The 24,075-nt window shown below is 40.8% G+C and overlaps 1 protein-coding gene across 2 annotated transcripts in view; it reads right to left on the bottom strand.

The window, feature by feature from the left end:
* Positions 1–24,075, bottom strand: part of LOC134357098 (uncharacterized) — a 42,346-nt gene that overhangs the window by 3,445 nt on the left and 14,826 nt on the right. Inside the window, exons 2-9 of one of the 2 annotated variants that reach the window (XM_063068404.1) lie at positions 20,660–20,725; positions 19,997–20,443; positions 18,616–18,722; positions 13,274–13,354; positions 10,555–10,674; positions 6,115–6,180; positions 5,374–5,477; positions 242–400 (exon numbers count right to left, since the gene is read on the bottom strand). In XM_063068404.1, the coding sequence (XP_062924474.1) occupies positions 242–400; positions 5,374–5,477; positions 6,115–6,180; positions 10,555–10,674; positions 13,274–13,354; positions 18,616–18,722; positions 19,997–20,282 (923 nt within the window). In that variant the 5' untranslated portion in view covers positions 20,283–20,443; positions 20,660–20,725. The remainder of the gene's footprint in view (positions 1–241; positions 401–5,373; positions 5,478–6,114; positions 6,181–10,554; positions 10,675–13,273; positions 13,355–18,615; positions 18,723–19,996; positions 20,444–20,659; positions 20,726–24,075) is intronic. The other variant, XM_063068405.1, reaches the window with a different exon arrangement.

Here is a 24,075-nt window from a genome sequence, read left to right as displayed (position 1 = left end):
AAGAAAACAGTAAGTTGGGAACTATTTCGAAAAAGCTGAAAATTAAAGACCTCTCAGCCAATTCAAGTTAAAGCTCCACTAGATAACATTTTTAATATTTACTTCATGTAGAGTACTTTCATCTGGGAAAGAAAAGTCTCAGGTTTTGGCTAATACTTTTAGTATAGTGTGTGGTCTGTAAAAAAAAACATGAACAATTAGGGAAAACATATTTTGCACCCTCATTTATTGAAAGACTAACCTAAGGGAGCCATTGATCATTGCTGGATAATTAGAAAAATGAGAAATATGCTGGTTGCCATGACGACATGCTATTTTGCTTCTTCTCCTACGTATTTCTATTGGCGTCTTTTCCCTTTCTGATTTGGCATTCTGTTCCTCCAAGAGAGCATTCAACTTTCTAAGGAAGAGGAAAAAGGGCCTTTAGTAGAAAATGATGCAGTCTACATTCAAAAACACTCATTCTCTGGTTAATGTGCAGATATTATTTTGGTGTGCTATGTAAATACAATCACAATTCCCTCTTTCTATAAACAAAGCACTGTTTTACATTGTATAAGAATAATAAACCCTTTAAAAACTGATACCTTTGAAGACATGAGAAAACAGTTGGCATCTATTGAGAGATGAATTGACAATTCAAGTGATACTTCTGTTTGGAACAGTCAATGTTAAAAATGGAACAAAGGAGTGGGAGTGTGATATGCAAATTCTCATCTTGTGCAGAGCAAAGTTGATCGCATCAGTGTTTCATCTCAATATAGAGGAAATGCTATACAGTATTAGTTTAAACTCACAACTTTCTACAGATGTACCTTGGAGAACATTCTAACAGGTTGGAATCTAACACCATCTGGTATGGAGGGGCCTCTGCACAGGATCGGAAAAACAGCACAAAGTTGTAGACCATGCCAGCTCCGTCATGGGCACTAGTCTCCCCGGCATCCGAAAATAGGAAGCATTCATCATTAAGGACCCCTTCACTCGAGGACATGCCCTTTTCTCATTATTACCATCCAGGAGGAGGAACAGGTTTCTGAAGACACTCAACGTTTCAGGAACAGCTTCTTCTCCTCCACCATCAGATTCTGAATTGTTATGTGACCAGTTTCATTTACTGTGGGTGTCACTTTAAAACGCCTGGATGAGGCAGGACTATGATGTCAGTATAACAAGCTGCGACAGACCGCTGGGACTTTTAGAGGAGAGACAGAGTGTGGAAGATTTGGACAGCAGGCTGCTGGCAGTAGTTCGTTGCAGCAATGGGTAAAGTCTGATACTTTCCCATGCCCTGAGAATTGGGTTGATCAACAGCACCTAGTGCACAATGGATATGTGACTGTCACTTCGTATGATCCATACATGGGTTTTGTTGGGAGTAAATAAAGGTTCTGAACTTAAAGAAGGGTAACTTTGAAGGTATGAGATGTGAATTAGCTAAGATAGACTGGCAAATGACACTTAAAGGGTTGACAGTGGATATGCAATGGCAAGCATTTAAAGATCGCATGGATGAACTACAACAATTGTTCATCCCAGTTTGGCAAAAGAATAAATCAGGAAAGGTAGTGCACCCGTGGCTGACAAGGGAAATTAGGGATAGTATCAATTCCAAAGAAGAAGCATACAAATTAGCCAGAAAAAGTGGCTCACCTGAGGACTGGGAGAAATTCAGAGTCCAGCAGAGGAGGACAAAGGGCTTAATTAGGAAAGGGAAAAAAGATTGAGAGAAAACTGGCAGGGAACATAAAAACTGACTGTAAAAGCTTTTATAGATATGTGAAAAGAAAAGGATTGCTTAAGACAGATGTAGATCCCCTACAGACAGAAACAGGTGAATTGATTATGGGGAGCAAGGACATGGCAGACCAATTGAATAACTACTTTGGTTCTGTCTTCACTAAGGAGGGCATAAATAATCTTCCGGAAATAGTAGGGGACAGAGGGTCCAGTGAGATGGAGGAACTGAGGGAAATACATGTTAGTAGGGAAGTGGTGTTAGATAAATTGAAGGGATTAAAGGCAGATAAATCCCCAGGGCCAGATGGTCTGCATCCCAGAGTGCTTAAGGAAGTAGCCTAAGAAATAGTGGATGCATTAGTGATAATTTTTCAAAACTCTTTAGATTCTGGACTCGTTCCTGAGGATTGGAGGGTGGCTAATGTAACCCCGCTTTTTAAAAAAGGAGGGAGAGAGAAACCGGGGAATTATAGACCGGTTAGTCTAACATCGGTGGTGGGGAAAATGCTAGAGTCACTTATCAAAGATGTGATAACAGCACATTTGGAAAGCGGTGAAGTCATCAGACAAAGTCAGCATGGATTTGTGAAAGGAAAATCATGTCTGACGAATCTCATAGAATTTTTTGAGGATGTAACTAGTAGAGTGGATGGGGGAGAACCAGTGGATGTGGTATATTTGGATTTTCAAAGGGCTCTTGACAAGGTCCCACACAGGAGATTAGTGTGCAAACTTAATGCACACGGTATTGGGGGTAAGATATTGATATGGATAGAGAATTGGTTGGCAGACAGGAAGCAAAGTGTGGGAATAAACGGGACCTTTTCAGAATGGCAGGCAGTGACTAGTGGGGTACTGCAAGGCTCAGTGCTGGGACCCCAGTTGTTTACAATATATATTAATGACTTAGATGAGGGAATTAAATGCAGCATCTCCAAGTTTGCGGATGACACGAAGCTGGGCGGCAGTGTTAGCTGTGAGGAGGATGCTAAGAGGATGCAGGGTGACTTGGATAGGTTGGGTGAGTGGGCAAATTCATGGCAGATGCAATTTAATGTGGATAAATGTGAGGTTATCCACTTTGGTGGCAAAAACAGGAAAACAGATTATTATCTGAATGGTGGCCGATTAGGAAAAGGGGAGGTGCAACGAGACCTAGGTGTCATTATACACCAGTCATTGAAAGTGGGCATGCAGGTACAGCAGGCGGTGAAAAAGGCGAATGGTATGCTGGCATTCATAGCAAGAGGATTCAAGTACAGGAGCAGAGAGGTACTACTGCAGTTGTACAAGGCCTTGGTGAGACCACACTTGGAGTATTGTGTGCAGTTTTGGTCCCCTAATCTGAGGAAAGACATCCTTGCCATGGAGGGAGTACAAAGAAGGTTCACCAGATTGATTCCTGGGATGGCAGGACTTTCATCATATGAAAGACTGGATCGACTAGGCTTATACTCATTGGAATTTAGAAGATTGAGGGGGGATCTTATTGAAACGTATAAAATCCTGAAGGGATTGGACGGGCTAGATGCAGGAAGATTGTTCCCGATGTTGGGGAAGTCCAGAACGAGAGGTCACAGTTTGACGATAAAGGGGAAGCCTTTTAGGACCGTGATGAGGAAAAACTTCTTCACACAGAGAGTGATGAATCTGTGGAATTCTCTGGCACAGGAAACAGTTGAGGCTAGTTCATTGGCTATATTTAAGAGCGAGTTAGATATGGCCCTTGTGGCTAAAGGGATCAGGGGGTATGGAGGGAAGGCTGGTACAGCGTTCTGATTTGGATGATCAGCCATGATCATACTGAATGGCGGTGCAGGCTCAAAGGGCCGAATGGCCTACTCCTGCACCTATTTTCTATGTTTCTACCCTGTGGCGACCACCTTTGTTAACCTTTACATGGCTTCAGGTATGTTATGTGGTAACCACTTATGCCAAGGAATATTCCGTGACCGTCACCTTGTGATATTTCTACGTGGATTTCCAGATGACTCGATGGATAAGGTCTTTGGCGACTGTTAACTTCGTTTTCCCAGCATGGAACCTGTGGAATTCTTTGTAATTGCCCTCTCTCTACATCTTAATGTGGATTTACAAGTTTCTCCCCTCACTTATTCTGTGGATTACTCGACCTTTCTAGTTTGCCATCTTAAGACTTTAAGGACTTTTCCTAAGCTTGACAGTTTGGGAGCCACACACATACATAACACTGTTAACTTATGTTTATTTCATTTAATTTTCTATATTTTTGAGTAGATACTAATAAATATAATGGTTTTAACATTAAAACCTGACTCAATTTGTGATCTATTGCAGCTGGTATGTAACAGAATGGACAATGAGCCCATGGACACAACCTCAGTATTTTTCATCTTTTTGAACTAATTGTTCAATTTTCTATTTTTATATACTTTTTGTAATTTATAATTTTTATCATTATGTATTGCAATGTACTGCTGTCGCAAAACAACAAGTTTTGAAACATGCCAGTGATATTAAATCTGATTCTGAATCTGAGGAGATACTTTCTGTCTCATAATTGCTGTCTCATCCAGTAGAATATTTTGAAGTCTAGGTATTAGTGTGGTCAAAGAGAATGGCCAAATGTTGAATTTCCTTTGCACAGCAAGATTCCAGAGAGGTAGTAAGTGGAATGGCAGAGAATGAAGGTGTCACACAAGAAACAGCCCGTGGAGGAATTAGGGGAACTGGTCAGATTGAAAGATAATCTGGTAAGTATGGACTTTGGGCACCTAAAAGGTGAAGAGAGGGCTAGAAGTTTCGACATAATTAGTTCTTAGTTTCACTTTGTGAGGGCAGACCTCTGATAATACATTTCACATGCTGCTAATGATAGAGTGGGAAGAAAAGAACAAAGAGTGTGGGTATAAATAATTCACTTGACAAGTTGAAATAAGACAATATATAAACCATTGAAAGATACAGAATTGGTAGATTCTGGACAACGGAATGAAATTCTCCAGGTGTGCTGACAAGGTCACCTATGTGATGGTATAATAGGAAAGGACACAAAGATGAGAGCAGGGCATGTTTTACAGAAAGGCAGGCTAACTTTAAGTCTGGACTTTGAGGGTGAGCTCGAGGTGGTGTATGAAGAATGTTTAGTGAACTATCTAAGGGGAAAGAAAAGATCTTGCCGGTTGTCCTGGTGTAGGATAAAGTAAAACAAAAATATTCCCTGTACTGAGGTGTGCGCAGAGTGCTGGTGGCTTTGCAGTAGTCATGCTGTTAATAAGCTCTTCTGCATCTTATTGAACTGCAAAGTTTAATTCACTAGCTCACAGACAGCAGTTTGATTAAAAGAACAGTTTCCAACACAGATTGTTTTTCTGAATTTATCATCGGTAAACTTAGTAGTAATTTAAATAACTAAACATGCAAGACCTAAATGACATTGCCGCCCTATCCTGTAAAAATCCTCTGCTCTTACCCTGTCTAACCAGAGGGTGCATCAATTGTTAAACACCACTAGGGGTAGCTATTTATGATGCCATGAACACCTTGTCTCTATAGACTCAAAACAAGTTCAACTTCTGAACTTTCTTACAAGCTCCCTTAGATACAACTAGTGCTCTGAAACAATGTATGATGACCTGAGAATTACTGTCTTACCTTCTTTTGTTGCAGTCAAAGAGAACAAATCCACCTGCAGCTCCATATCCCAATAAGCACAGAAAAGGCCACACTATGGAGTTCACCGCTATGCCCCATGTCAGCTGTAAGATTCATATTGTCAATGATATAACACCAAGAAGGAAATCGAGAGGGAAAGTAATTAATAGCATTTGTTCACAATTATTTAACATTCCAGCAGTTTTACCAGAGCTTTTAGTTTTATTTGTATAAGTAGGATTGTGTGCATATTGTAATCCGCTATTTTCAGATTTCCATCCATTTTCTTCTGTGAAAATACTCTTTTGGAGACCTGTAAGCACAAGCTCTTGCCAGTCCAACTGCAGTTACATACACATATCCAATGTTCATATTGATGGACTGTCAATAGATTTTATATTGAAAGCTTGCACATTGTGGTTTTGAGCCCATTGCCAATATAAATTTCCTTTCGTTCTTACATCATTTCCTATGTGTTTTCCCTCTATTGTTTTACTGTGTCCTTGGCCACAGACTCTATGCTTGCATAGCAATAAAAGTATTTATGCCTTTGGCTTCCTATACAAAGTTGTATTTCCCGAACATCTGTTTTCATGTGAAAGAATTACTGATGAAATCCAATGTACTTTCTTGTATTTTACCACATAAAAACCATGTGAGGAATTTTTTCTGAGGTTAGTTTTGAGATCAATGGCAATTTTGAACATGGGGCTTCAATGCATTTGTTTCTATCCAGCCTACCTCCCTTTTCCGGATCACTTCGTGTGGCTTTGTGGGATTGTAGAAGCATGGAAAGGTGGTGTTTATCTAAAATGGAATGAGACAAGTAATACCAGTCAAAAACTCTAAGAGTTTATACAAAATGACTCTTAACTTCAGATCATCATTTACATATTGTACAATAAATAGTATCAACTTTCTTAAAGTTTGTGTATTTGTATTTATATCAGTTAGAAAGTAAAGAGTTACAGTAACACTCACAACACGCTGGAGGAACTCAGCAGGTCAGGCAGCATCTGTGGAAATGGTCAGTCAACGTCTCAGGCCGGAACCCTTGGGTTCCGGCCTGAAACGTTAACTGATCGTTTCCACGAATGCTGCCCGACCTGCTGAGTTCCTCCAGCGTGTTGTGAGTGTTGCTTTGACCCCAGCATCTGCAGGGTATTTCATGTAAAGGGGTTACAGTATTTTTAAAAAATATATTAAAAAGGTGATAGGCCAAATTTAGACTATGCTTACTAAGGTGAAATGGAATGAACAAATGCCTTTTATGAGGAGGCAAATCGTAAACAAGTAATAAAAGGGGGAGGGTGGTTGATTAGGGACCTCATAGGAAATCTATTCACAGAGAGGTACTAAGTGAGCACTTTGCATCCGTCTTTACCAAGGAAGACAATTCGGCTGAAGTTGCAGTAAAGGTAGAAGTACTAGGTAGGCAAATAATTCATTTAAGAAAATGAAGCACCAGAAAATGCCAGAGGTCTTCTTGGCATGTATCCAAGTCAATATGGACTAAAAATTCCAGAGGTAATTGCCAGAGGTTTCCAGTCTTCCTGTGACATGGAGTTAGTACCAGAGGATCAGGGAAATGCAAATGTTATCTACTTTTCTCAAAACAAGTTGTAAAGGTAAAACTAGCAGCAACAATTTAGTTAGCCTGATTTGAGGTGAGATGATTGCTGGAAACAATAATTCTGGCAAAGTGAATAGCCATATGGAGAAATGGGGCAGTTGTAGACATGCAGGCAGACAAAGTAGATGGTTAAGGATCTAAATGAATACTGTACATAGGTATTCACCAAGGAGAAGGACATGGGTGATGGTAAGAACAGGGAGGGGTATGTTGCTGTTAAAAAGTAAAAGTTAAGTGTCTTGAAAAATAGTCCCCAGAACTTGAATGAATCTATCCCAGGATACCAAGGGAGGGAGAGAATGGAAGATTGCTGAGGCCTTGACAGTGATCTTTGAATCCTCTTTAGCCACAGGAGAGATCCCAAAAGAATGAAGAATAGCCAATGTTGTTCCTTTGAGAAAGGCATAAAGTCAGTAAACTACAGACTGGTGAGCCAAGTGATGTCAATCACAGTGAAGTCATTGGAGAAGATTCTTAGAAACAATGTTTATTCACATTTGGAAAAGCATGGACATCAGGGATCATCTGCACGGCTTTATGTGGGGAAGGTCCTGTGTCTCGAACTTGATTTAGAGCTTTTTGAGGAAGTGGCAGTGAATGTTATCTACATGAATTTAAGTAAAGTATTTTTATTTATTTGTTTGTTTGTTGGGGTACAGTGCAGAATTGGCCCTTTCAGCCACGCCTCCTGGCAACCCTCGATTTAACCCTAGCCTAACCACGAGACAATTTACAAAGACCAATTCACTGACCAACTGGTACGTCTTTGGACTGAGGAAGGAGAAACTGGAGCACCTGGATGAATCCCACGTGGTCACAGGGAGAACGTACAAACTCCTTACAGGCAGCTTGATGAATTGAACCAGGGTCGCCTGTACTGTAAAGCCTTGCGTTAACCACAATGATAGCATGCTATGTATGACTTGTTCTGGTACTTCTCTACGATCTGTCTTAGCTTGGATTGTTTTTATTCGAGTATCAGAGGCTGGGGAGTGAACTGATAGAAGTATATAACTTTATGTGAAGCATGGATAGGGTAGACATAGATACTGTCTTGATGTAGGGTATTGGCCCACGATATCGACTATTTATTCCTTTCCATAGCTGCCGTCTGACCTGCAGAGTTCCTCCAGCACTCTGGATTTCCAGCACCTGCAGAATCTCTTGTGTTTACAGGTAGGGTAGATAGTGAAAATCTGGCTTTTAGGTTCAAAATGTCAAATACCAGAGGACACAGCTTTAAAGTGAAGGAGATGCAAGTTAATGTTTTCTTACACTGTGAATGGTATTTGCCTGGAATGCACCGCCAGAGGAAGATAGTTAGTAGACAGGCTGATCAAAAGGAGAGCAAATTAACCTTAACAGAGCACGTGAAGTGATGGGAGGAGGGAAGAATGAGGAGTCTAGACAAATTGATTAAAGTGAATATTCATTGGTCAATGCATCAAGACCTTGAGGACATGGGGTAAGGAGGCTGGTGCAGAACCAAGGGTGTTGTGGGGATTTTCTTTTTATATAGCATGTAGACATAAACTGCTAAATGGATCAGCATGACCAGAGTCAGAGAGGCATTGGTAAGTAATTGAAGGAAAGCAATTCATAGGGCTTTGGGGGTATATTTTGAGAGACTCTGAACTTTTTTTTACCGTGCCCATGGGCTGTTCTTCATCAAGTTATGGTATTGCTTGACCTGTTGTAACTATATCTTATAATTTTTTTTGTCAGTTTTTCAGTCTTGGTCTGTCTTGTGTTTCTGTGATATCACACCGGAGGAACATTGTATCATTTCTTAATGCATGCGTTACTAAATGACAATAAAAGAGGACTGCGTGTCCTCATAATCTAATAATCAAATATTTTTCTATTAAAATGGAGGGTTATGTAGGAGGGAAAGGTTAGATTGATCTTAGAGTAAGTTAAAAGGTCAACACAAGATTGTGGGCCGAAGGAACTGTACTGTTCTGTAAAGTTCTATGTTCTATAACGAGCTGGATTGTTCTTTCAAACAGATGCAATGAGTCTGAACAGCTGTGTACCTGTATCTGTGCTTAATGACCCCAAAACACTTAATGCATGAATCGGTTTTTCAATCCATGAAGTTGATTTATTTGAGAAATAAAGTGGAAAAAAAAGCAATGCGCAAGGGTGAAAATATCACTTATGCCGGGTAATTCAAAGCTGCAAGATGGAAGACCTATTTATTCAGCCTTATTGACACTGATGTGAAAATCACTTCACATCACAGAGTCTCCAGCAAAGCCTTAGCTGGTTAACGAAATTGTTTACTCAGTTACAAATATTTAGATCTTGCCTAGTTTGTATAAGTTCAACAGGAATACACGGGTGTTACTGTTACCTTCTGTACTGAGAGGCACAAGTAAATGGACAGAGCTTCCCACCATCACAAGTTTGATGTGAGTGAGTGTACATTTTGATAGGGACTAACTCAGGGTTAACTGTGATACCAGCAAGCTTTCTGCCAAAATTGCACAGGGACGAAGGGCTACTACAGGGTGCGGCCCTCACACCACCATATCACAGCAATGAAAAGGCAGAACTTTCTACCTAGTGGATAGGCAAAATAGTTGATGTAGTAGCTTGTACACTTTAAAGGTTAATTGTGAAAATTGTTTCCACTTGAAGTCAATGGAATTAAATTTCAGGAGCAGAATTCAGCATGTGCAAGCATTGACTCAGGATGAATTTCCAGTCCAAAGTGTCTACAAGCAAGAACAATGTAGGATAATGAAATGGCGACAATAAAAAAATGAAATAAGACCTTGCCCTGGATTTTACACGGATGTATCCTCACATATCTGGGAACATGCCAAAGGTTCCACTTGAAAGTAGCAGTAACTTGAAAGTGTTTGCAACGCTTTTCACAGATGCACTCTAAAATTGGACATCACGAAGTCCAGCATGGAAACACATTTGTGGGAATTCCTCACCATTTGCACTGGGGAATCTTGTCAAACAACCTGAGCTAAATCACAACTGGCACGGGATACTTCATTACAAATTTCAGTGAGAGGATCTGAGGGAAGATTTTTAAGAATTTTAATTGTTTGTGGTGATGTGTAAGTTTGTCCTCCGTGCTTTTGGTCCGATTTATATTTTAATAGTTTCAGTTGTTTCTAGCAGTTTTATTTGAAACATTCCATCTTTTGCAGTTTTGATGAGATGAGGCTTAACCAACTGTCAAAGCTTTCTCAATGGTTCTGCAAGTGAAGCTGCTCCTCATGAATGAATTTGCATACCAAAACATCCTGTCACCTTTCCATTGTGTTGTCATGGCAACTCTCTACAAGTTCCTGTTGGGGGGACAGTAAGAGTTGATTGCAGCCATTGTCTGTAAGTCTGTGATGGCTCACTGCTTGACTGCATGTTCTTGCCCCATACTTTCAGTTATATTTTCAACTGAGACACAAAAACGGATAGAAAATGGAACTGAATGATGTAAAATGTCAATCACACACAAATCACAGTAAGAAATTACATTCAAGTCTACTTCAATGTCCTTTCATGAGGATCATTTTGACAGACATTACCTGGCCAAATCGGTGATGATATTTTGTTACACAAGCAAGCCTATCGTAGTCTTCTCGCCAGCCCTGACAGTCCAGTAATCGATCAGCAAAAACACCATGACGACCAAAAGTGAAAGAGCACTACAGGAATGAAATTGCTCATTTAGACTCGAATTATAACTATCAGCAATTATCTACATTTTACAGTTCCTTTTCAATAATTCCTTCCCAAAGTACTGGAGAGGAGATTCTTTGAACACACCCGTTACAATTTGCCTTTTTCATTTAATACTTGGAGAACTATATTCCTCCAGTCTGAGACCCGTGGCCTCTCCCTGTCACAGACAATTTCGGATGTGTGGCCCTTCACCCCTTCCTGCCCAACCTTCCCCATCCTACTTCCTAAATATAGTCTGTGGCCCCTCTCCCCTTAAGGCCAATGTTAGACTGCAACGCGTGACCCTGCCCTATCCACGCCCACAACCTTACTGGCACGCCCACTAACTGGTGCTGTGCCTTTGTTCCATTTAAGACCCAACCACACTTCACATTTCGTGGCTCTTTAACATTGTCTCCAAAAATATACAAATATTTTCCCACCACTACACTGCAAACATTGTCTAAGAAATGTTAAACTCTGCCTTCAATCTGCTCTTCCCATCATTGTAACTTGGAACTACTTTTCTTTATTTGAAACGGCCTTGCTCCTACCATGGAAAAGGCAATTATCTTAACAATGTTTCCATTGTGAAACAGCAAATCCTTTGTAATCATTGCATCCTTCACCAGCTATAAACTCTCCATTTAACATGATTTTTCTGGTCCTTGGACAGTCTAGGACAATTTCCATTGAGAAGAGAAGGTTGAAGGACGATCTAATTGAAGTGGAAAAGATGCGGAGAGGTCTTGAGATACTGGGTGGTAGGAAGCTGTTCCCAATGTGGAAAGGTTGAGAACGACAAGTCACAGGTACAAACTAAAGGAGAAGAGAATTAACGTGAAACCAGGTAAAATGTTTTAAGGCAGTGGTTGGAATCTGGCATTACACAGTTTGCACAACAATGCAGGCAGGTTCCATTGTGGCTTTAAAAAGGAAACTAGAGAGGAAAAAATGTGCAAGACAGCACAAAGTTGGGGTGTGAAGGTGGGTCCAGCCAGCTGTCTGGTAGACAGCCATTGTAGACTTGGTGGGTTAAATAGGCTCCTTTTGCACCGTAACCAGCCTATGATTCTGTTAATCTTTTTTCCTGTGTCATAACTGTTCATCAACACAGTTTTTCACCTATTTACAGTGGGTAATCTGCTATTGTTCCTTAAAGGCACATACCTCTTAGCCCACCACATGATAATTCCCAGCCTCACGCCACTAAATGGTGTGTTTCTGTCCATCTCCCTGGCCCACCAGCTATATGCTTCTTCATCCAATTGTCTTGTGTTTAAAACTAGAAGCTAATTTTTTTAAATCAACTTTCAGTACATAAGACAAAGGAGCAGAAGTAGGCCATTCGGCCCATCGAGTCTGCTCCGCCATTTTATCATGAGCTGATCCATTTTATCCTATTTAGTCCCACTGCCCCGCCTTCTCACCATAACCTTTGATACCCTGGCTACTCAGATACCTATCAATCTCTGCCTTAAATACACCCAATGACTTGGCCTCCACTGCTGCCCATGGCAACAAATTCCATAGATTCACCACCCTCTGACTAAAAAAATTTTTTCGCATTTCTGTTCTGAAAGGGCGCCCTTCAATCCTGAAGTCATACCCTGATTAATTAGGACCTGATTAATTTTCTTCCTGCCCAGTTTCAAACCTCAGTACAAAACTCAGCTACAGGAGATTTTCTCTTTCCTCAGGAATAATCGGGCTGATTTTGACCCTACACATTGCCCCCTCGCCCATTACAGGACCTGGATTAGTGCCATGCATGGCTTTCTCCTCAACAATTATTTTTGCATCCATTTTAAAAATGGTTAGGCCATATCATTCCAGAAACTGACCTATGACCTTTAACTCCCTGACATCACTGACTCCATCCCCATTTCCCTGCATTCTTATTTCCTCTTGCTTGGCCTTTAACACGGTTGTTAGCAATGTGAAAGTCTTTATATACCACACGAGAATAGACTGATCCTTTTAACTGTCTGAATGAAATAAGTCTTTACCTTAGAAAGATTAAACATACTTCCATACTTTCTAACTTACTGTTTAGACAGATCTGGGTATTTGGCTGAATGGATGGGACTTGTACTTAAAGATATCACTATTTTAGTCATTTACACATTTTAATACATTAACGACTAATCTTTAAATGGTTTTTGAAATTCAGCACAAGAACCATTTATAGGATCGCGCCGAGGATGAAACATCTTATTCTGAGATCTGCTGCTATGTAACTCGATGAATGTGACTTTCAGTTCACTTTGAGATAGATAATTGAAATCAGGTTTTGTATCCTGCTGCACACCACCCCTCTGAACCAATTGCCTTGGTTTTGTTCTTCGCCCCAGGCAAAAACTTCCAGTGACACAAGGAACTTTATGTGGCTAATAGGCTGTAAACTTGCTGACTCTGGAATCTGGTTAGGAGTTAATACTAGAGCTGGACTACATTTGGGAGGCTTTTTCTACCACACTACTGACAGAACTTGAAGCTGCCAAGAACTTAGGTGCTTCTATTTTCATTGTTTTCATATTCCTTTGAGCAGTGCTGAGAAGATTATTCTTTTATTCTTCCTACCTGCTGACAATTCACCAAAGCTTGTTCATTCTCCATGATCACAGCACCTCCCCTTGAACCATCAGACAGCTGAACGGTAACCTAGTAACAGCAAAAAAATCTTGCAGTTAAACAGGAAAAAGATATCTTTCAGAATCTTTCCTTTCTATATTTTCCAGAAATGCAGTTGTGCTCTGATTCAGAGAAAACAAATGAGCTATTTAATCATCAATGCACTTTCTTCTAAAACACAATTGTATAACCTTAGTTAATTTGGATAAATGCTTTCTTCAATTACAGGAGCTATTTTAACTCCCCAAATTAGTTGGCTTTGCACAGAGGCATTTAAGCTATTTCAAACAATGCACTGACTGGCTTCTTGCTGACCAACTAGATTTAATTTTGTTTTACAGAGAAGATTCCAGGCAGTAGGATCACATTGTTTCTTCTCTGAATGAAGTCACTACTTTCTTTGACTTAACGCGAGAAACACTAGCAGGATTTGAAATTTGGTCCCCTGTGCGCATTCTGCTGTTTACAAAGATCATGGCTGAGCTTTTGCTCAGTGTCCTGACTTTACTATAATAATGCTGTAATATCTAGAAATCTACCTTTTTTTTGACTTGAGTCACCCTCAGCTACCTTGGTCAGAAAGTTACAAAGATTGAATATTCTCTTGAAGAATGTGTTTCTTTTCCTTGCAGTCCTTTTACTGTGACCTCCGGTTCCAGATGCCCCATCAAGGTGATACATCAACGCACATCTCCCCAGAGAAGCCCCAGTAGAATTTTACCTGCCTCCTGAGATCATCTCAAGGGAGACCAGGCACAGACTGCTTGTTGGGTAAACCCACCATCCCACAAAGCAAGCTTTGTTGCATTCCCTTCATACCAGTGTGGAGAACCGAGCTGTGTCCAATTTTTCAGGAGCACCTCGCTGCATCCCTATATAATTGGAGCAAGATGTCTCCACTCTTGTATTCAAAATCTCTTCCAATGAAGACCGACATGCAGCCTGAACTTCCAAAAGCTTGCTGTAAACAACTTTCAATGTACAAGGATAGCCAGATCCCTCTAAACACAAACACCTTTCAATCCCTGACAATTAAGAAAATATACTTCAGCTATCTATTTTTCCATAAGGCTATAAGACATAGGAGCAAAACCTGGCCATTCAGCCCATCGAGGCAACTCTGCCATTCTATGCCATTGTGGCCGTGAGAAGGACACCTGCATGGTCTGTTGCCTCCCGGGGGCCAGGGTCCAGGATGTCTCTGACTGGGTGCACAACATCCTGGTACAAGAGGGAAAGCAACTACAAGTCGTGGTACATGTAGGGACCAACGACATAGGCAGGAAGAGGGATGAGGTCCTGAAATGTGAGTTTCGGGAACTAGGCAGAAGGCTGGAGAACAGGACCTCAAGGGTGGCGTTCTCAGGATTGCTGCCAGTGCTACGTGACAGTGATGGTAAGAATTGGAGGAGATGGCAGTTGAATGCGTGGCTGAGAAGTTGGTGCAGGGAGCAGGGTTTTAGATTTTTGGATCATTGGGATCTCTTCTGGGGAAGGTGGGACCTGTACAGATTGGATGGGTTGCACCTGAACTCGAGGGGAAGCAATATCTTTGCAGGTAGGTTTGCTAGCATGGTTCAGGAGGGTTTAAACTAATTTGCGAGGGGGATGGGACCCAGAGCGATAGAGCAGTGAAAGAAGTACATGGAGTAAAGCCAGATCTAACATATAGAGAGGCTTTGAGGAAAGAGAAGCAGAGTAAACCATGTAAAGACAGTAAGGTAGAAGGGCTGAAGTGTGTGTACCTCAATGCAAGAAGCATCAGGAACAAAGGTGATGAACTGAGAGCTTGGATACTTACATGGAATTATGATGTAGTGGCCATTATAGAGACTTGGCTGGCACCAGGGCAGAAATGGATTCTCAATATTCCTGGATTTCAGTGCTTTAAAAGGGATAGAGAGGGTGGAAAAAGGGGAGGAGGGGTAGCATTACTGGACAAGGATACTATTACAGCTACAGAAAGGGTGGGTAATGTAGCAGGATCCTCTTTTGAGTCAGTCTGGGTGGAAGTCAGGAACAGGAAGGGAGCAGTTACTCTATTGGGGGTATTCTATAGGCCCCCTGGTAGCAGCAGAGATACAGAGGAGCAGATTGGGAGGCAGATTTTGGAAAGGTGCAAAAATAACAGGGTTGTTATCATGGGTGACTTTAACTTCCCTAATATTGATTGGCACCTGATTAATTCCAAGGGTTTAGATGGGGCAGAGTTTGTTAAGTGTGTCCAGGACAGATTCCTGTCACAGTATGTGGACAGGCCGACTAGGGGGAATGCCATACTAGATCTAGTACTAGGTAATGAACCGGGTCAGGTCACAGATCTCTCAGTGGGTGAGCATCTGGGGAACAGTGACCACTGCTCCCTGGCCTTTAGCATTATCATGGAAAAGGACAGAATCAGAGAGGACAGGAACATTTTTAATTGGGGAAGGGCAAATTATGAGGCTATAAGGCTAGAACTTGCGGGTGTGAATTGGGATGATGTTTTTGCAGGGAAAAGTACTATGGACATGTGGTCGATGTTTAGAGATCTCTTGCAGGATGTTAGGGATAAATTTGTCCCGGTGAGGAAGATAAAGAATGGTAGGGTGAAGGAACCATGGGTGACAAGTGAGGTGGAAAATCTAGTCAGGTGGAAGAAGGCAGCATACATGAGGTTTAGGAAGCAGGGATCAGATGGGTCTATTGAGGAATATAGGGAAGCAAGAAAGGAGCTTAAGAAGGGGCTGAGAAGAGCAAGAAGGGGGCATGAGAAGGCCTTGGCGAGTAAGGTAAAGGAAAACCCCAAGGCATTCTTCAATTATGTGAAGAAAAAAAGGATGACAGGAGTGAAGGTAGGACCGATTAGAGATAAAGGTGGGAAGATGTGCCTGGAGGCTGTGGAAGTGAGCAAGGTCCTCAATGAATACTTCTCTTCAGTGTTCACCAATGAGAGGGAACTTGATGATGGTGAGGACAATATGAGTGAGGTTGATGTTCTGGAGCATGTTGATATTAAGGGAGAGGAGGTATTGGAGTTGTTAAAATACATTAGGATGGATAAGTCCCCGGGGTCTGATGGAATATTCCCCAGGCTGCTTCACGAGGTGAGGGAAGAGATTGCTGAGCCTCTGGCTAAGATCTTTATGTCCTCGTTGTCCACGGGAATGGTACTGGAGGATTGGAGGGAGGCGAATGTTGTCCCCTTGTTCAAAAAAGGTAGTAGGGATAGTCCGGGTAATTACAGACCAGTGAGATAGGATCTCTGGGCATTTAGGGAACCATGGTCTGATCAGGGACAGTCAGCATGGCTTTGTGAAGGGCAGATCGTGTCTAACAAGCCTGATAGAGTTCTTTGAGGAGGTGACCAGGCATTTCGATGAGGGTAGTGCAGTGGATGTGATCTATATGGATTTTAGTAAGGCATTTGACAAGGTTCCACATGGTAGACTTATTCAGAAAGTCAGAAAGCATGGGATCCAGGGAAGTTTGGCCAGGTGGATTCAGAATTGGCTTGCCTGCAGAAGGCAGAGGGTCGTGGTGGAGGGAGTACATTCAGATTGGAGGATTGTGACTAGTGGTGTCCCACAAGGATCCGTTCTGAGACCTCTACTTTTCATGATTCTTATTAATGACCTGGATGTGGGGGTAGAGGGGTGGGTTGGCAAGTTTGCAGACAACACAAAGGTTGGTGGTGTTGTAGATAGCGTAGAGGATTGTCAAAGATTGCAGAGAGACATTGATAGGATGCAGAAGTGGGCTGAGAAGTGGCAGATGGAGTTCAACCCGGAGAAGTGTGAGGTGGTACACTTTGGAAGGACAAACTTCAAGGCAGAGTACAAAGTAAATGGCAGGATACTTGGTAGTGTGGAGGAGCAGAGGGATCTGGGGGTACATGTGCACAGATTCCTGAAAGTTGCCTCACATGTGGATAGGGTACTTAAGAAAGCTTATGGGGTGTTAGTTTTTATAAGTCGAGGGATAGAGTTTAAGAGTCACGATGTAATGATGCAGCTCTATAAAACTTTAGTTAGGCCACACTTGGAGTACTGTGTCCAGTTCTGGTTGCCTCACTATAGGAAGAACGTGGAAGCATTGGAAAGGGTACAGAGGAGATATACCAGGATGCTGCCTGGTTTAGAGAGTATGCATTATGATCAGAGATTAAGGGAGCTAGGGCTTTATTCTTTGGAGAGAAGGAAGATGAGAGGAGACATGATAGAGGTGTACAAGATAATAAGAGGAATAGGTAGAGTGGATAGCTAGCGCCTCTTCCCCAGGGCACCACTGCTCAATACAAGAGGACATGGCTTTAAGGTAAGGGGTGGGAAGTTCAAGGTGGATATTAGAGGAAGATAGCCTTGAGGGATTCCAATATTTTCCACACAATTGATGTCAGATTTTGCGTTTTAATACTGTTAAGCATTAATTGAGTAGAATGTATACTCTCCTCTTGTACATCGGTACTTTTGCAGTCATACAGGACAAATGGCAAGTGGCATGAAAACAGGCCACTGTACTCGAGCAGTCCGTGCCAATGTTTATATCAGAACATCCATCTATCTGTCCTCATCTAAATCTATCCCATCTCCCTTATACATATCCAAAGTCCCCTTAAGTATCCATTCCATCTACTTCAGCCTCTCTCTGTGGTAACAAATTCTACATCTCACCACCCTCTGGGTAAACATGTTGCTGTGAAATCCTCCTTGAATTTCCCAGTGGTTGTTGGAACTTGATCGCCAGTGGTTATACTCTTCTTCACAGTAGGCATATCCTCTCTGCGCCACTTCCATTAAATCAATATTTCAGTCTTTTCTCAAAAGTAAGTGCTCATCCTTGCATTTCTGGTGTTATCCCTGTAGACTCTGCACCATTTGTAATACTCTATGATGACAATCAGAATTGTAAGCATTACTAAGTGTGGTTTAACCAACGCTTGATAAAAGTTTAGCAGACCTTCCAAACTTTTCAACTTTGTCTCTCTGAAATAGATGCTAGAACTTGAATTTGTTTTATTTTCATGGCCTTCCTAACTTGCGCAGTAGCTTTTAATGAGAAGGTGTATTTGATTACTAAAATTCCCTTGTTACGTGATCCCAACCAGACTTGAACCATCCAAGTACAGTAATATGGACTCTCTTTATTCTTCTCAGCAAAATGTACTCTTTCTTCTATATTGAACTATTTTATATTTCAGTAAGAATAAAATGGCATGGTTAAAAGGCACTGTTAAATACCTCAGTATAAACATTCAGCTTTCGGTCTATGTGAGGCTGTACTGAGTTTCAATTGGCACTTGTTATTCTCACCTTGATCTGAAGACAAGGAGAAAATACGTCTCCGTCACAGCTGCAGCTGCCTTGGCGCTTCATCCCCGTTTCAAGCACAGTACAATTTCCAGCAGTGAAATTTAAAACTGATGTTGAGAATAAATAAAGACTGTTAAGCCACAGTATATTCGTCATCTTATCACAAGACACTCTTTTTAGCAGAAGGACGGCATGTTAAGATTTAAAGTAAATCTTCCGTGACAGATTTGCTGGCAGAGTGGCCCAGGATTGGACAATTCCCAGTTGGAGGTTACAGCACATCCTCCTGTTTAATGGGTACAGGCTGCAGGACTTGTGCACTCTCTGGACGCCAACAGGGCAGTGCACGTTTCCACAGATTTCTCAGCTGTTGGGCTGCAGTTCTGTCACTGAACTGGTGCCAGGTTAAACCTGCTCAAGTACAGCAAGCCCATTGAAATCAATGGAAGAAAGGCATGTGAAGCTTTTATCTGATTTAATTAATAGATTACTTACTGTAATGTAATGTAGTGTTTGTTAGTGTATATTTGGGCAACTCCCCTAATTTATAATTTTAAATTCATTCTTTTCAAAAACGTTATTTCATTTTTGACAGATCCTGATTAGTTGCAAATGTTTGTTCTTGTCAAAGATATTCACAAACATTTAATTTATGCAGGTTTGACCTCTGGTGAACTAGGTGACTGTTTTCAATGTTGTCAAAACTCTTTGTGTTACCACAAGTGGCCATTTGCACTGTGAAAGGCCCGGGCTCCCTGCACTTTACTAGGAGCCTGGCTCCCATTGTAAGACTGGGATCGAACGTGAAGAAACCCCTTAATTCAGGGCACTGGTGATCTCAAGACAGAACAGGTTACCCTTTGGTGACCTCCCATATAGCTGCTACCCTCATGTAGTAGTTTAGTCCCCATCCCTATTCTCCAATACTTTCTCCATAGTCTTTCTCCCTATTTTCTGTTCTCTCTTCTTGACCATCTCCAGAGCTCTTTCCAAAAGTGAATCCCTTCCACATTTATCCTCGGAAGCAGGCCACTCCTTATCCTTTCAAATCCCCTTGTCCTTTCAGTCTGACCTCCCTGCCATCCCCTAAATGAAATGTAACCAAGTGGATCCAGAACATTGCTGTCTTAGTCACCCCTCTGCTATCATTTAATCAGGTTGGATTAATGCCCCACTAATGGGGCATTAACGTAATCTTAGGATTACCCATACAATCAGGTTTTACCTCTGCTGAAATCCTTGTTCTATTACAAACCATTATGAACATCTACTTCAGGTTGTATACTGTATACATTCTGTGATACTAAATTGAACTGTTGCATTACATTTGGTAGCATACAACTTACATTTTTAATTATTAAAAAAAAGTTTACAGTCTTACCTTTATAAAAGGGCTTTAATATATAAACTCCAAATAAAGCTAAAAGCAACAGAAGTATCAGAATCACAGGAGCCATGAAAATTAGTGGGCACTTTAGTCTGTCAGCAATTTGTTCACGTTTGAGATCCTCGGCAGATATGTTTCTTCTTCTCTGTGCCCTCCGCCGCGCTTTCTCAATTCTGGATTGCCCAAAGACTGATGACTGCCTGGTTCTGTTTCCTTCCTCCTCATTGGTGTTGCTTGGGCAGATTGAGCTGGGGAACTGGAAACTAGTGACAAACATCATGAGGGTAACTTGAAATGACTAACAGTACTTCATTTGAAAATGGTTTCTGGCATACAGTTTTCAGACAAAACCTGGTGTCTTGATCAAGTGAAGGTTGTTCATCTGATTTCTTGTATCAAGGTTGTGTCATCTTCAAATTGCCACAAACAATTGAAAGAAACCTGGAAAGAAAACAAAATAATTTTTTAAAAAGCATGCATAATATCTACAGTCAGACAACTTAGGAACAAATGCTACAATATCAAATGCAAGATTATTTAGAAAAAGTTGTTCTCTGACAAGTTCTGCTGGAGCCTTGGTTCGAATGCCTTCGCTGCCTGAATTACCAGCGAGATGTTTTAAAGAGGTTTCGCACAGTGGCTAAAAATTAAACTCACCAGAATAACTGAAGTTTTTGTCCATAATACGCTGGGTGCATTTGTCAAAATCTGCTCAATAGCCTCCTGAAAAGCAAAAAAAAACTATAGATGCTGGAAATCAGGAATAAAATGCTGGAAATACTCAGCAGGTCAGGCAGCAACTGTGGAGGGAAAAGCAGAATTAATGTCTCAGGTCAAAGCGCCTTCGTCAGAACCCTGAAATGTCAACGACCTGAAGCAATACCATTGTTTTGTCCACAGCTTTTGCCTGTTGAATATGGTCAGCATTATCCAATTTTATATACAATTCTATGATCCTGAAAACAAATGATTATAAACGTGGAATTTCATTTCAGCTGTGGAGATATTAAAATGTATATTTTTACATTTATCCTTTTCCCTTGATTCCAATCTATTTTCTTTTTTTTTCTTCATTCTTTCGACTTTTGAATTCACCATGTTAATCTTCACTTTCCTTCATTGCTTATGCTGATTCATGGTCATCTAGTATGAATGGTTAATGAAATACGTGGTTACTTTTCTTGTTCCTTCATGTCTGAGATACTACGCTTCTCTTACTGGAATGATTGGCATGGAAAAAATAGACACACAAGAGTAAACCTAATTAATGTCAGAAATGGGTAGCTTCATATCCACAGTTAATTAAACCACATCAGGTGTGAACAAGGGTAGCTCTTCTGGTGATCTAGTGACTCTGTTGTGTGCCTCAATTGACAAGACTTCCTTCACAAAGAGATTTTCACAAAAGGATATTGGAACTGGTTTACCTGCGGCATGGAAAATATTAGCTTTCAATAAAGGATTTTAAGCCAACTTTTAAGACAATAATGAATGGAACAAATTAGCCAAATGCAAATCAATTAGCCGAGGTAATTTAAGGTTTGACAGGCACAACAGCTGTTAGATGGAATCGGACGAGTGATATGCTTTCCATTCCAAATCTTATATACACATGCATATTGTTGTACTCAATTTATCTGCACACCAAAGCACTTTAGCACATTGGGCAATTATGTTATAGTTTCAATCCTTAGGGGGAACTACGGTCATAAAACGGTGCATTTCCTGTATGCTTATGCTACTTCTGTCACTGTGTTGACAATACTGCACTTGACTGTCAGAATTAATTACTTTTTAAACAATGTTAATTGTAAGAACACAAGAACTCAGTGCAAGGATATCTGAAAGAACAGTGTTTGGGTGACTCCTTAACTTTAAATGTGTTTGTGTAGAGTATGACCCCAGATACTTGAGATATTACATAAAATTACAACATTGGGGTTTATCCTCACATCTCAGAAGATCAGTAAATGTCTACCTTTTCTCCAGAATGACCCAGTATTACATTGCAGAGACTGACCATTCCCTCTGGCACAGACATGGGGGCCATAACACCTCCATATAAATTTCTGTGAATCTAAGAAAAGGGACATTTTTAAAAAATTCAGCTTGTGAGTCAGCAGGTTCGTGGCGTTGCAATGTGTAATATTCTGAGATGTGCTCTCAGTTTCCAAACAGCCATTTTCTGGACAACATTTTTGCTTCAAATGCTTTCCACCATTACAAACCTCAAGTCAACCACGTGATAGATGCTCACCACTTGGCCAGACAGGTGTGGAATCAACTTCCTGTGCAACATTCAAGTAAAGGCAGCACACATAATTCCTGCCCGTGTCAAAGAATACAAGACTCAATATCTAGCCCTTCCATTTTTGAACAACTGCACTGCAGCAGTGCATAAACATTATTTTTAATGGAATTTCTTTTACCTGGGCCTCAGTGGTTTCTTGTTGGGGGGAGAAAAATTCCACCTTCAGGACCATCAAATTGACTGTATGGCACTGTCACCATAAAAATTAGATGTTTTCAGAGATCACTCTGCTCAAAGCTGCTCATTAAGGTGCAGCAAGCCACCAAATCTTCAGAATTGTATTTACCCCAGTCACCCACTGGAGTAAATGCACAACAATTACTACCCAGGGCAGTGGTGGCGAAATTATGGCACATAAAAAAAATTGTTGGCAGGTGACATGCAGTGCCACCCTTCGATTCTTTAAACCGCACACACAATAAAAAGATACATAATAATTTTTTACAGCTCGAGAGCAGTGAGATGTTGTCACTTTTGCAGGAACGCATGACCTTAATGAAACGTTTTGCAATCATCCCAGACATGGTGTACACATCAGTATTTGGATAGTAAGTGGTTGGGCCACCTGACATTGGCTTCACTCAGCTTACGTTTTTTATCTTCTGTCATTTATGAGTGAATGCTGGATGTTCAGTAATAATAGTGGTAAGTACCGTATGGCATTTGTGACACATTATTTCCAGTAATGAACTTGGTTAAGTCTAATTACAGGAGTAGATTTACTGATAAACTAGTGTTTTGTGCATAACTCTCAAAACAACCAAGCACAAGTTGGATATAAGATAGTTGTCATTGTTAGTGCAGCAACAAAAGTCTCATTGAGAATAAAGGGTACTTACTTCCCTTTCTTTGATCTTTGATGAATATGCATCCAACCTTATAATTTTACTTCACTTTTGTTATCTAATATGTAACAATACTATTTAGAAATTGTTATTTTTCCATTGTATTTTTGGCCAAAAGGTCTCAGCCCAAAACATCAATCGTTCACTCTTTTCCATAGATGCTGCCTGACCTGCTGAGTTCTTCCCGCATCTGCAGATTTTCTTCTGTTTAAAATTTATATTTGCCAGTTTGAGTTGTATTTCTCTCGCAATACAAAGTGATTTCCCCAGATTCACCTTTTCCTTACTCTATACTGACCAGGTGAGTCAGATTCCTCAAAAACCCACCTGCTAGTTCTCAAGTTGCACACCATCCAGGATATGAAATATACATCACTGATCCTTCCTGATCACAGGGTCTCAATGCAAGAGCTTCCTTCCTAGAGCATTAAGAAAGTACCTTCAACACAGTGGGTCAAGAAGGCAGCTGACTCACAGCTTCGCAAGGGCATTTGGGAGTAGGCATTAACTTCTGAGTGACAAATTAATGATGCAAATGAATTTTTAAAAATCGAAGAAGGGATCTGTCTAATGTCCACAGTGCTTAACTTTGTGTCCTGTGGCTCAGTCACATTTCTCAGCATTAAAATTAGCATTTTTGGGCACAACTTTGAAACATGGGAGAAAGTCTCTTCCTTATCTTCATGTGCGTGAACTGCAGCATGTTTAAGAAAAATTACAGGAGCACAATTCCCCTTTAATCTGATCCATAATGGTGTCCTGAAATGCATTAGTTATAAAGGAAGCAAAAAATGTCTTTGTACAGCTTCAGAGGTACTGTAACTAGTAACATATTTTAAATCACTGTAACAAAAAAAATCTAAAGTATCAGAAAAATGAATATGTTTTCTACTGCTCTTAAACTGTTGCTTTAATTT

Source organism: Mobula hypostoma, chromosome 15 (assembly GCF_963921235.1).
Source record: "Mobula hypostoma chromosome 15, sMobHyp1.1, whole genome shotgun sequence".
In the NCBI taxonomy this organism is placed as follows: domain Eukaryota; kingdom Metazoa; phylum Chordata; class Chondrichthyes; order Myliobatiformes; family Myliobatidae; genus Mobula; species Mobula hypostoma.
The sequence above is the reverse complement of the archived record's forward strand: the minus strand, read 5'-3'. Positions and strand labels throughout refer to the sequence as shown.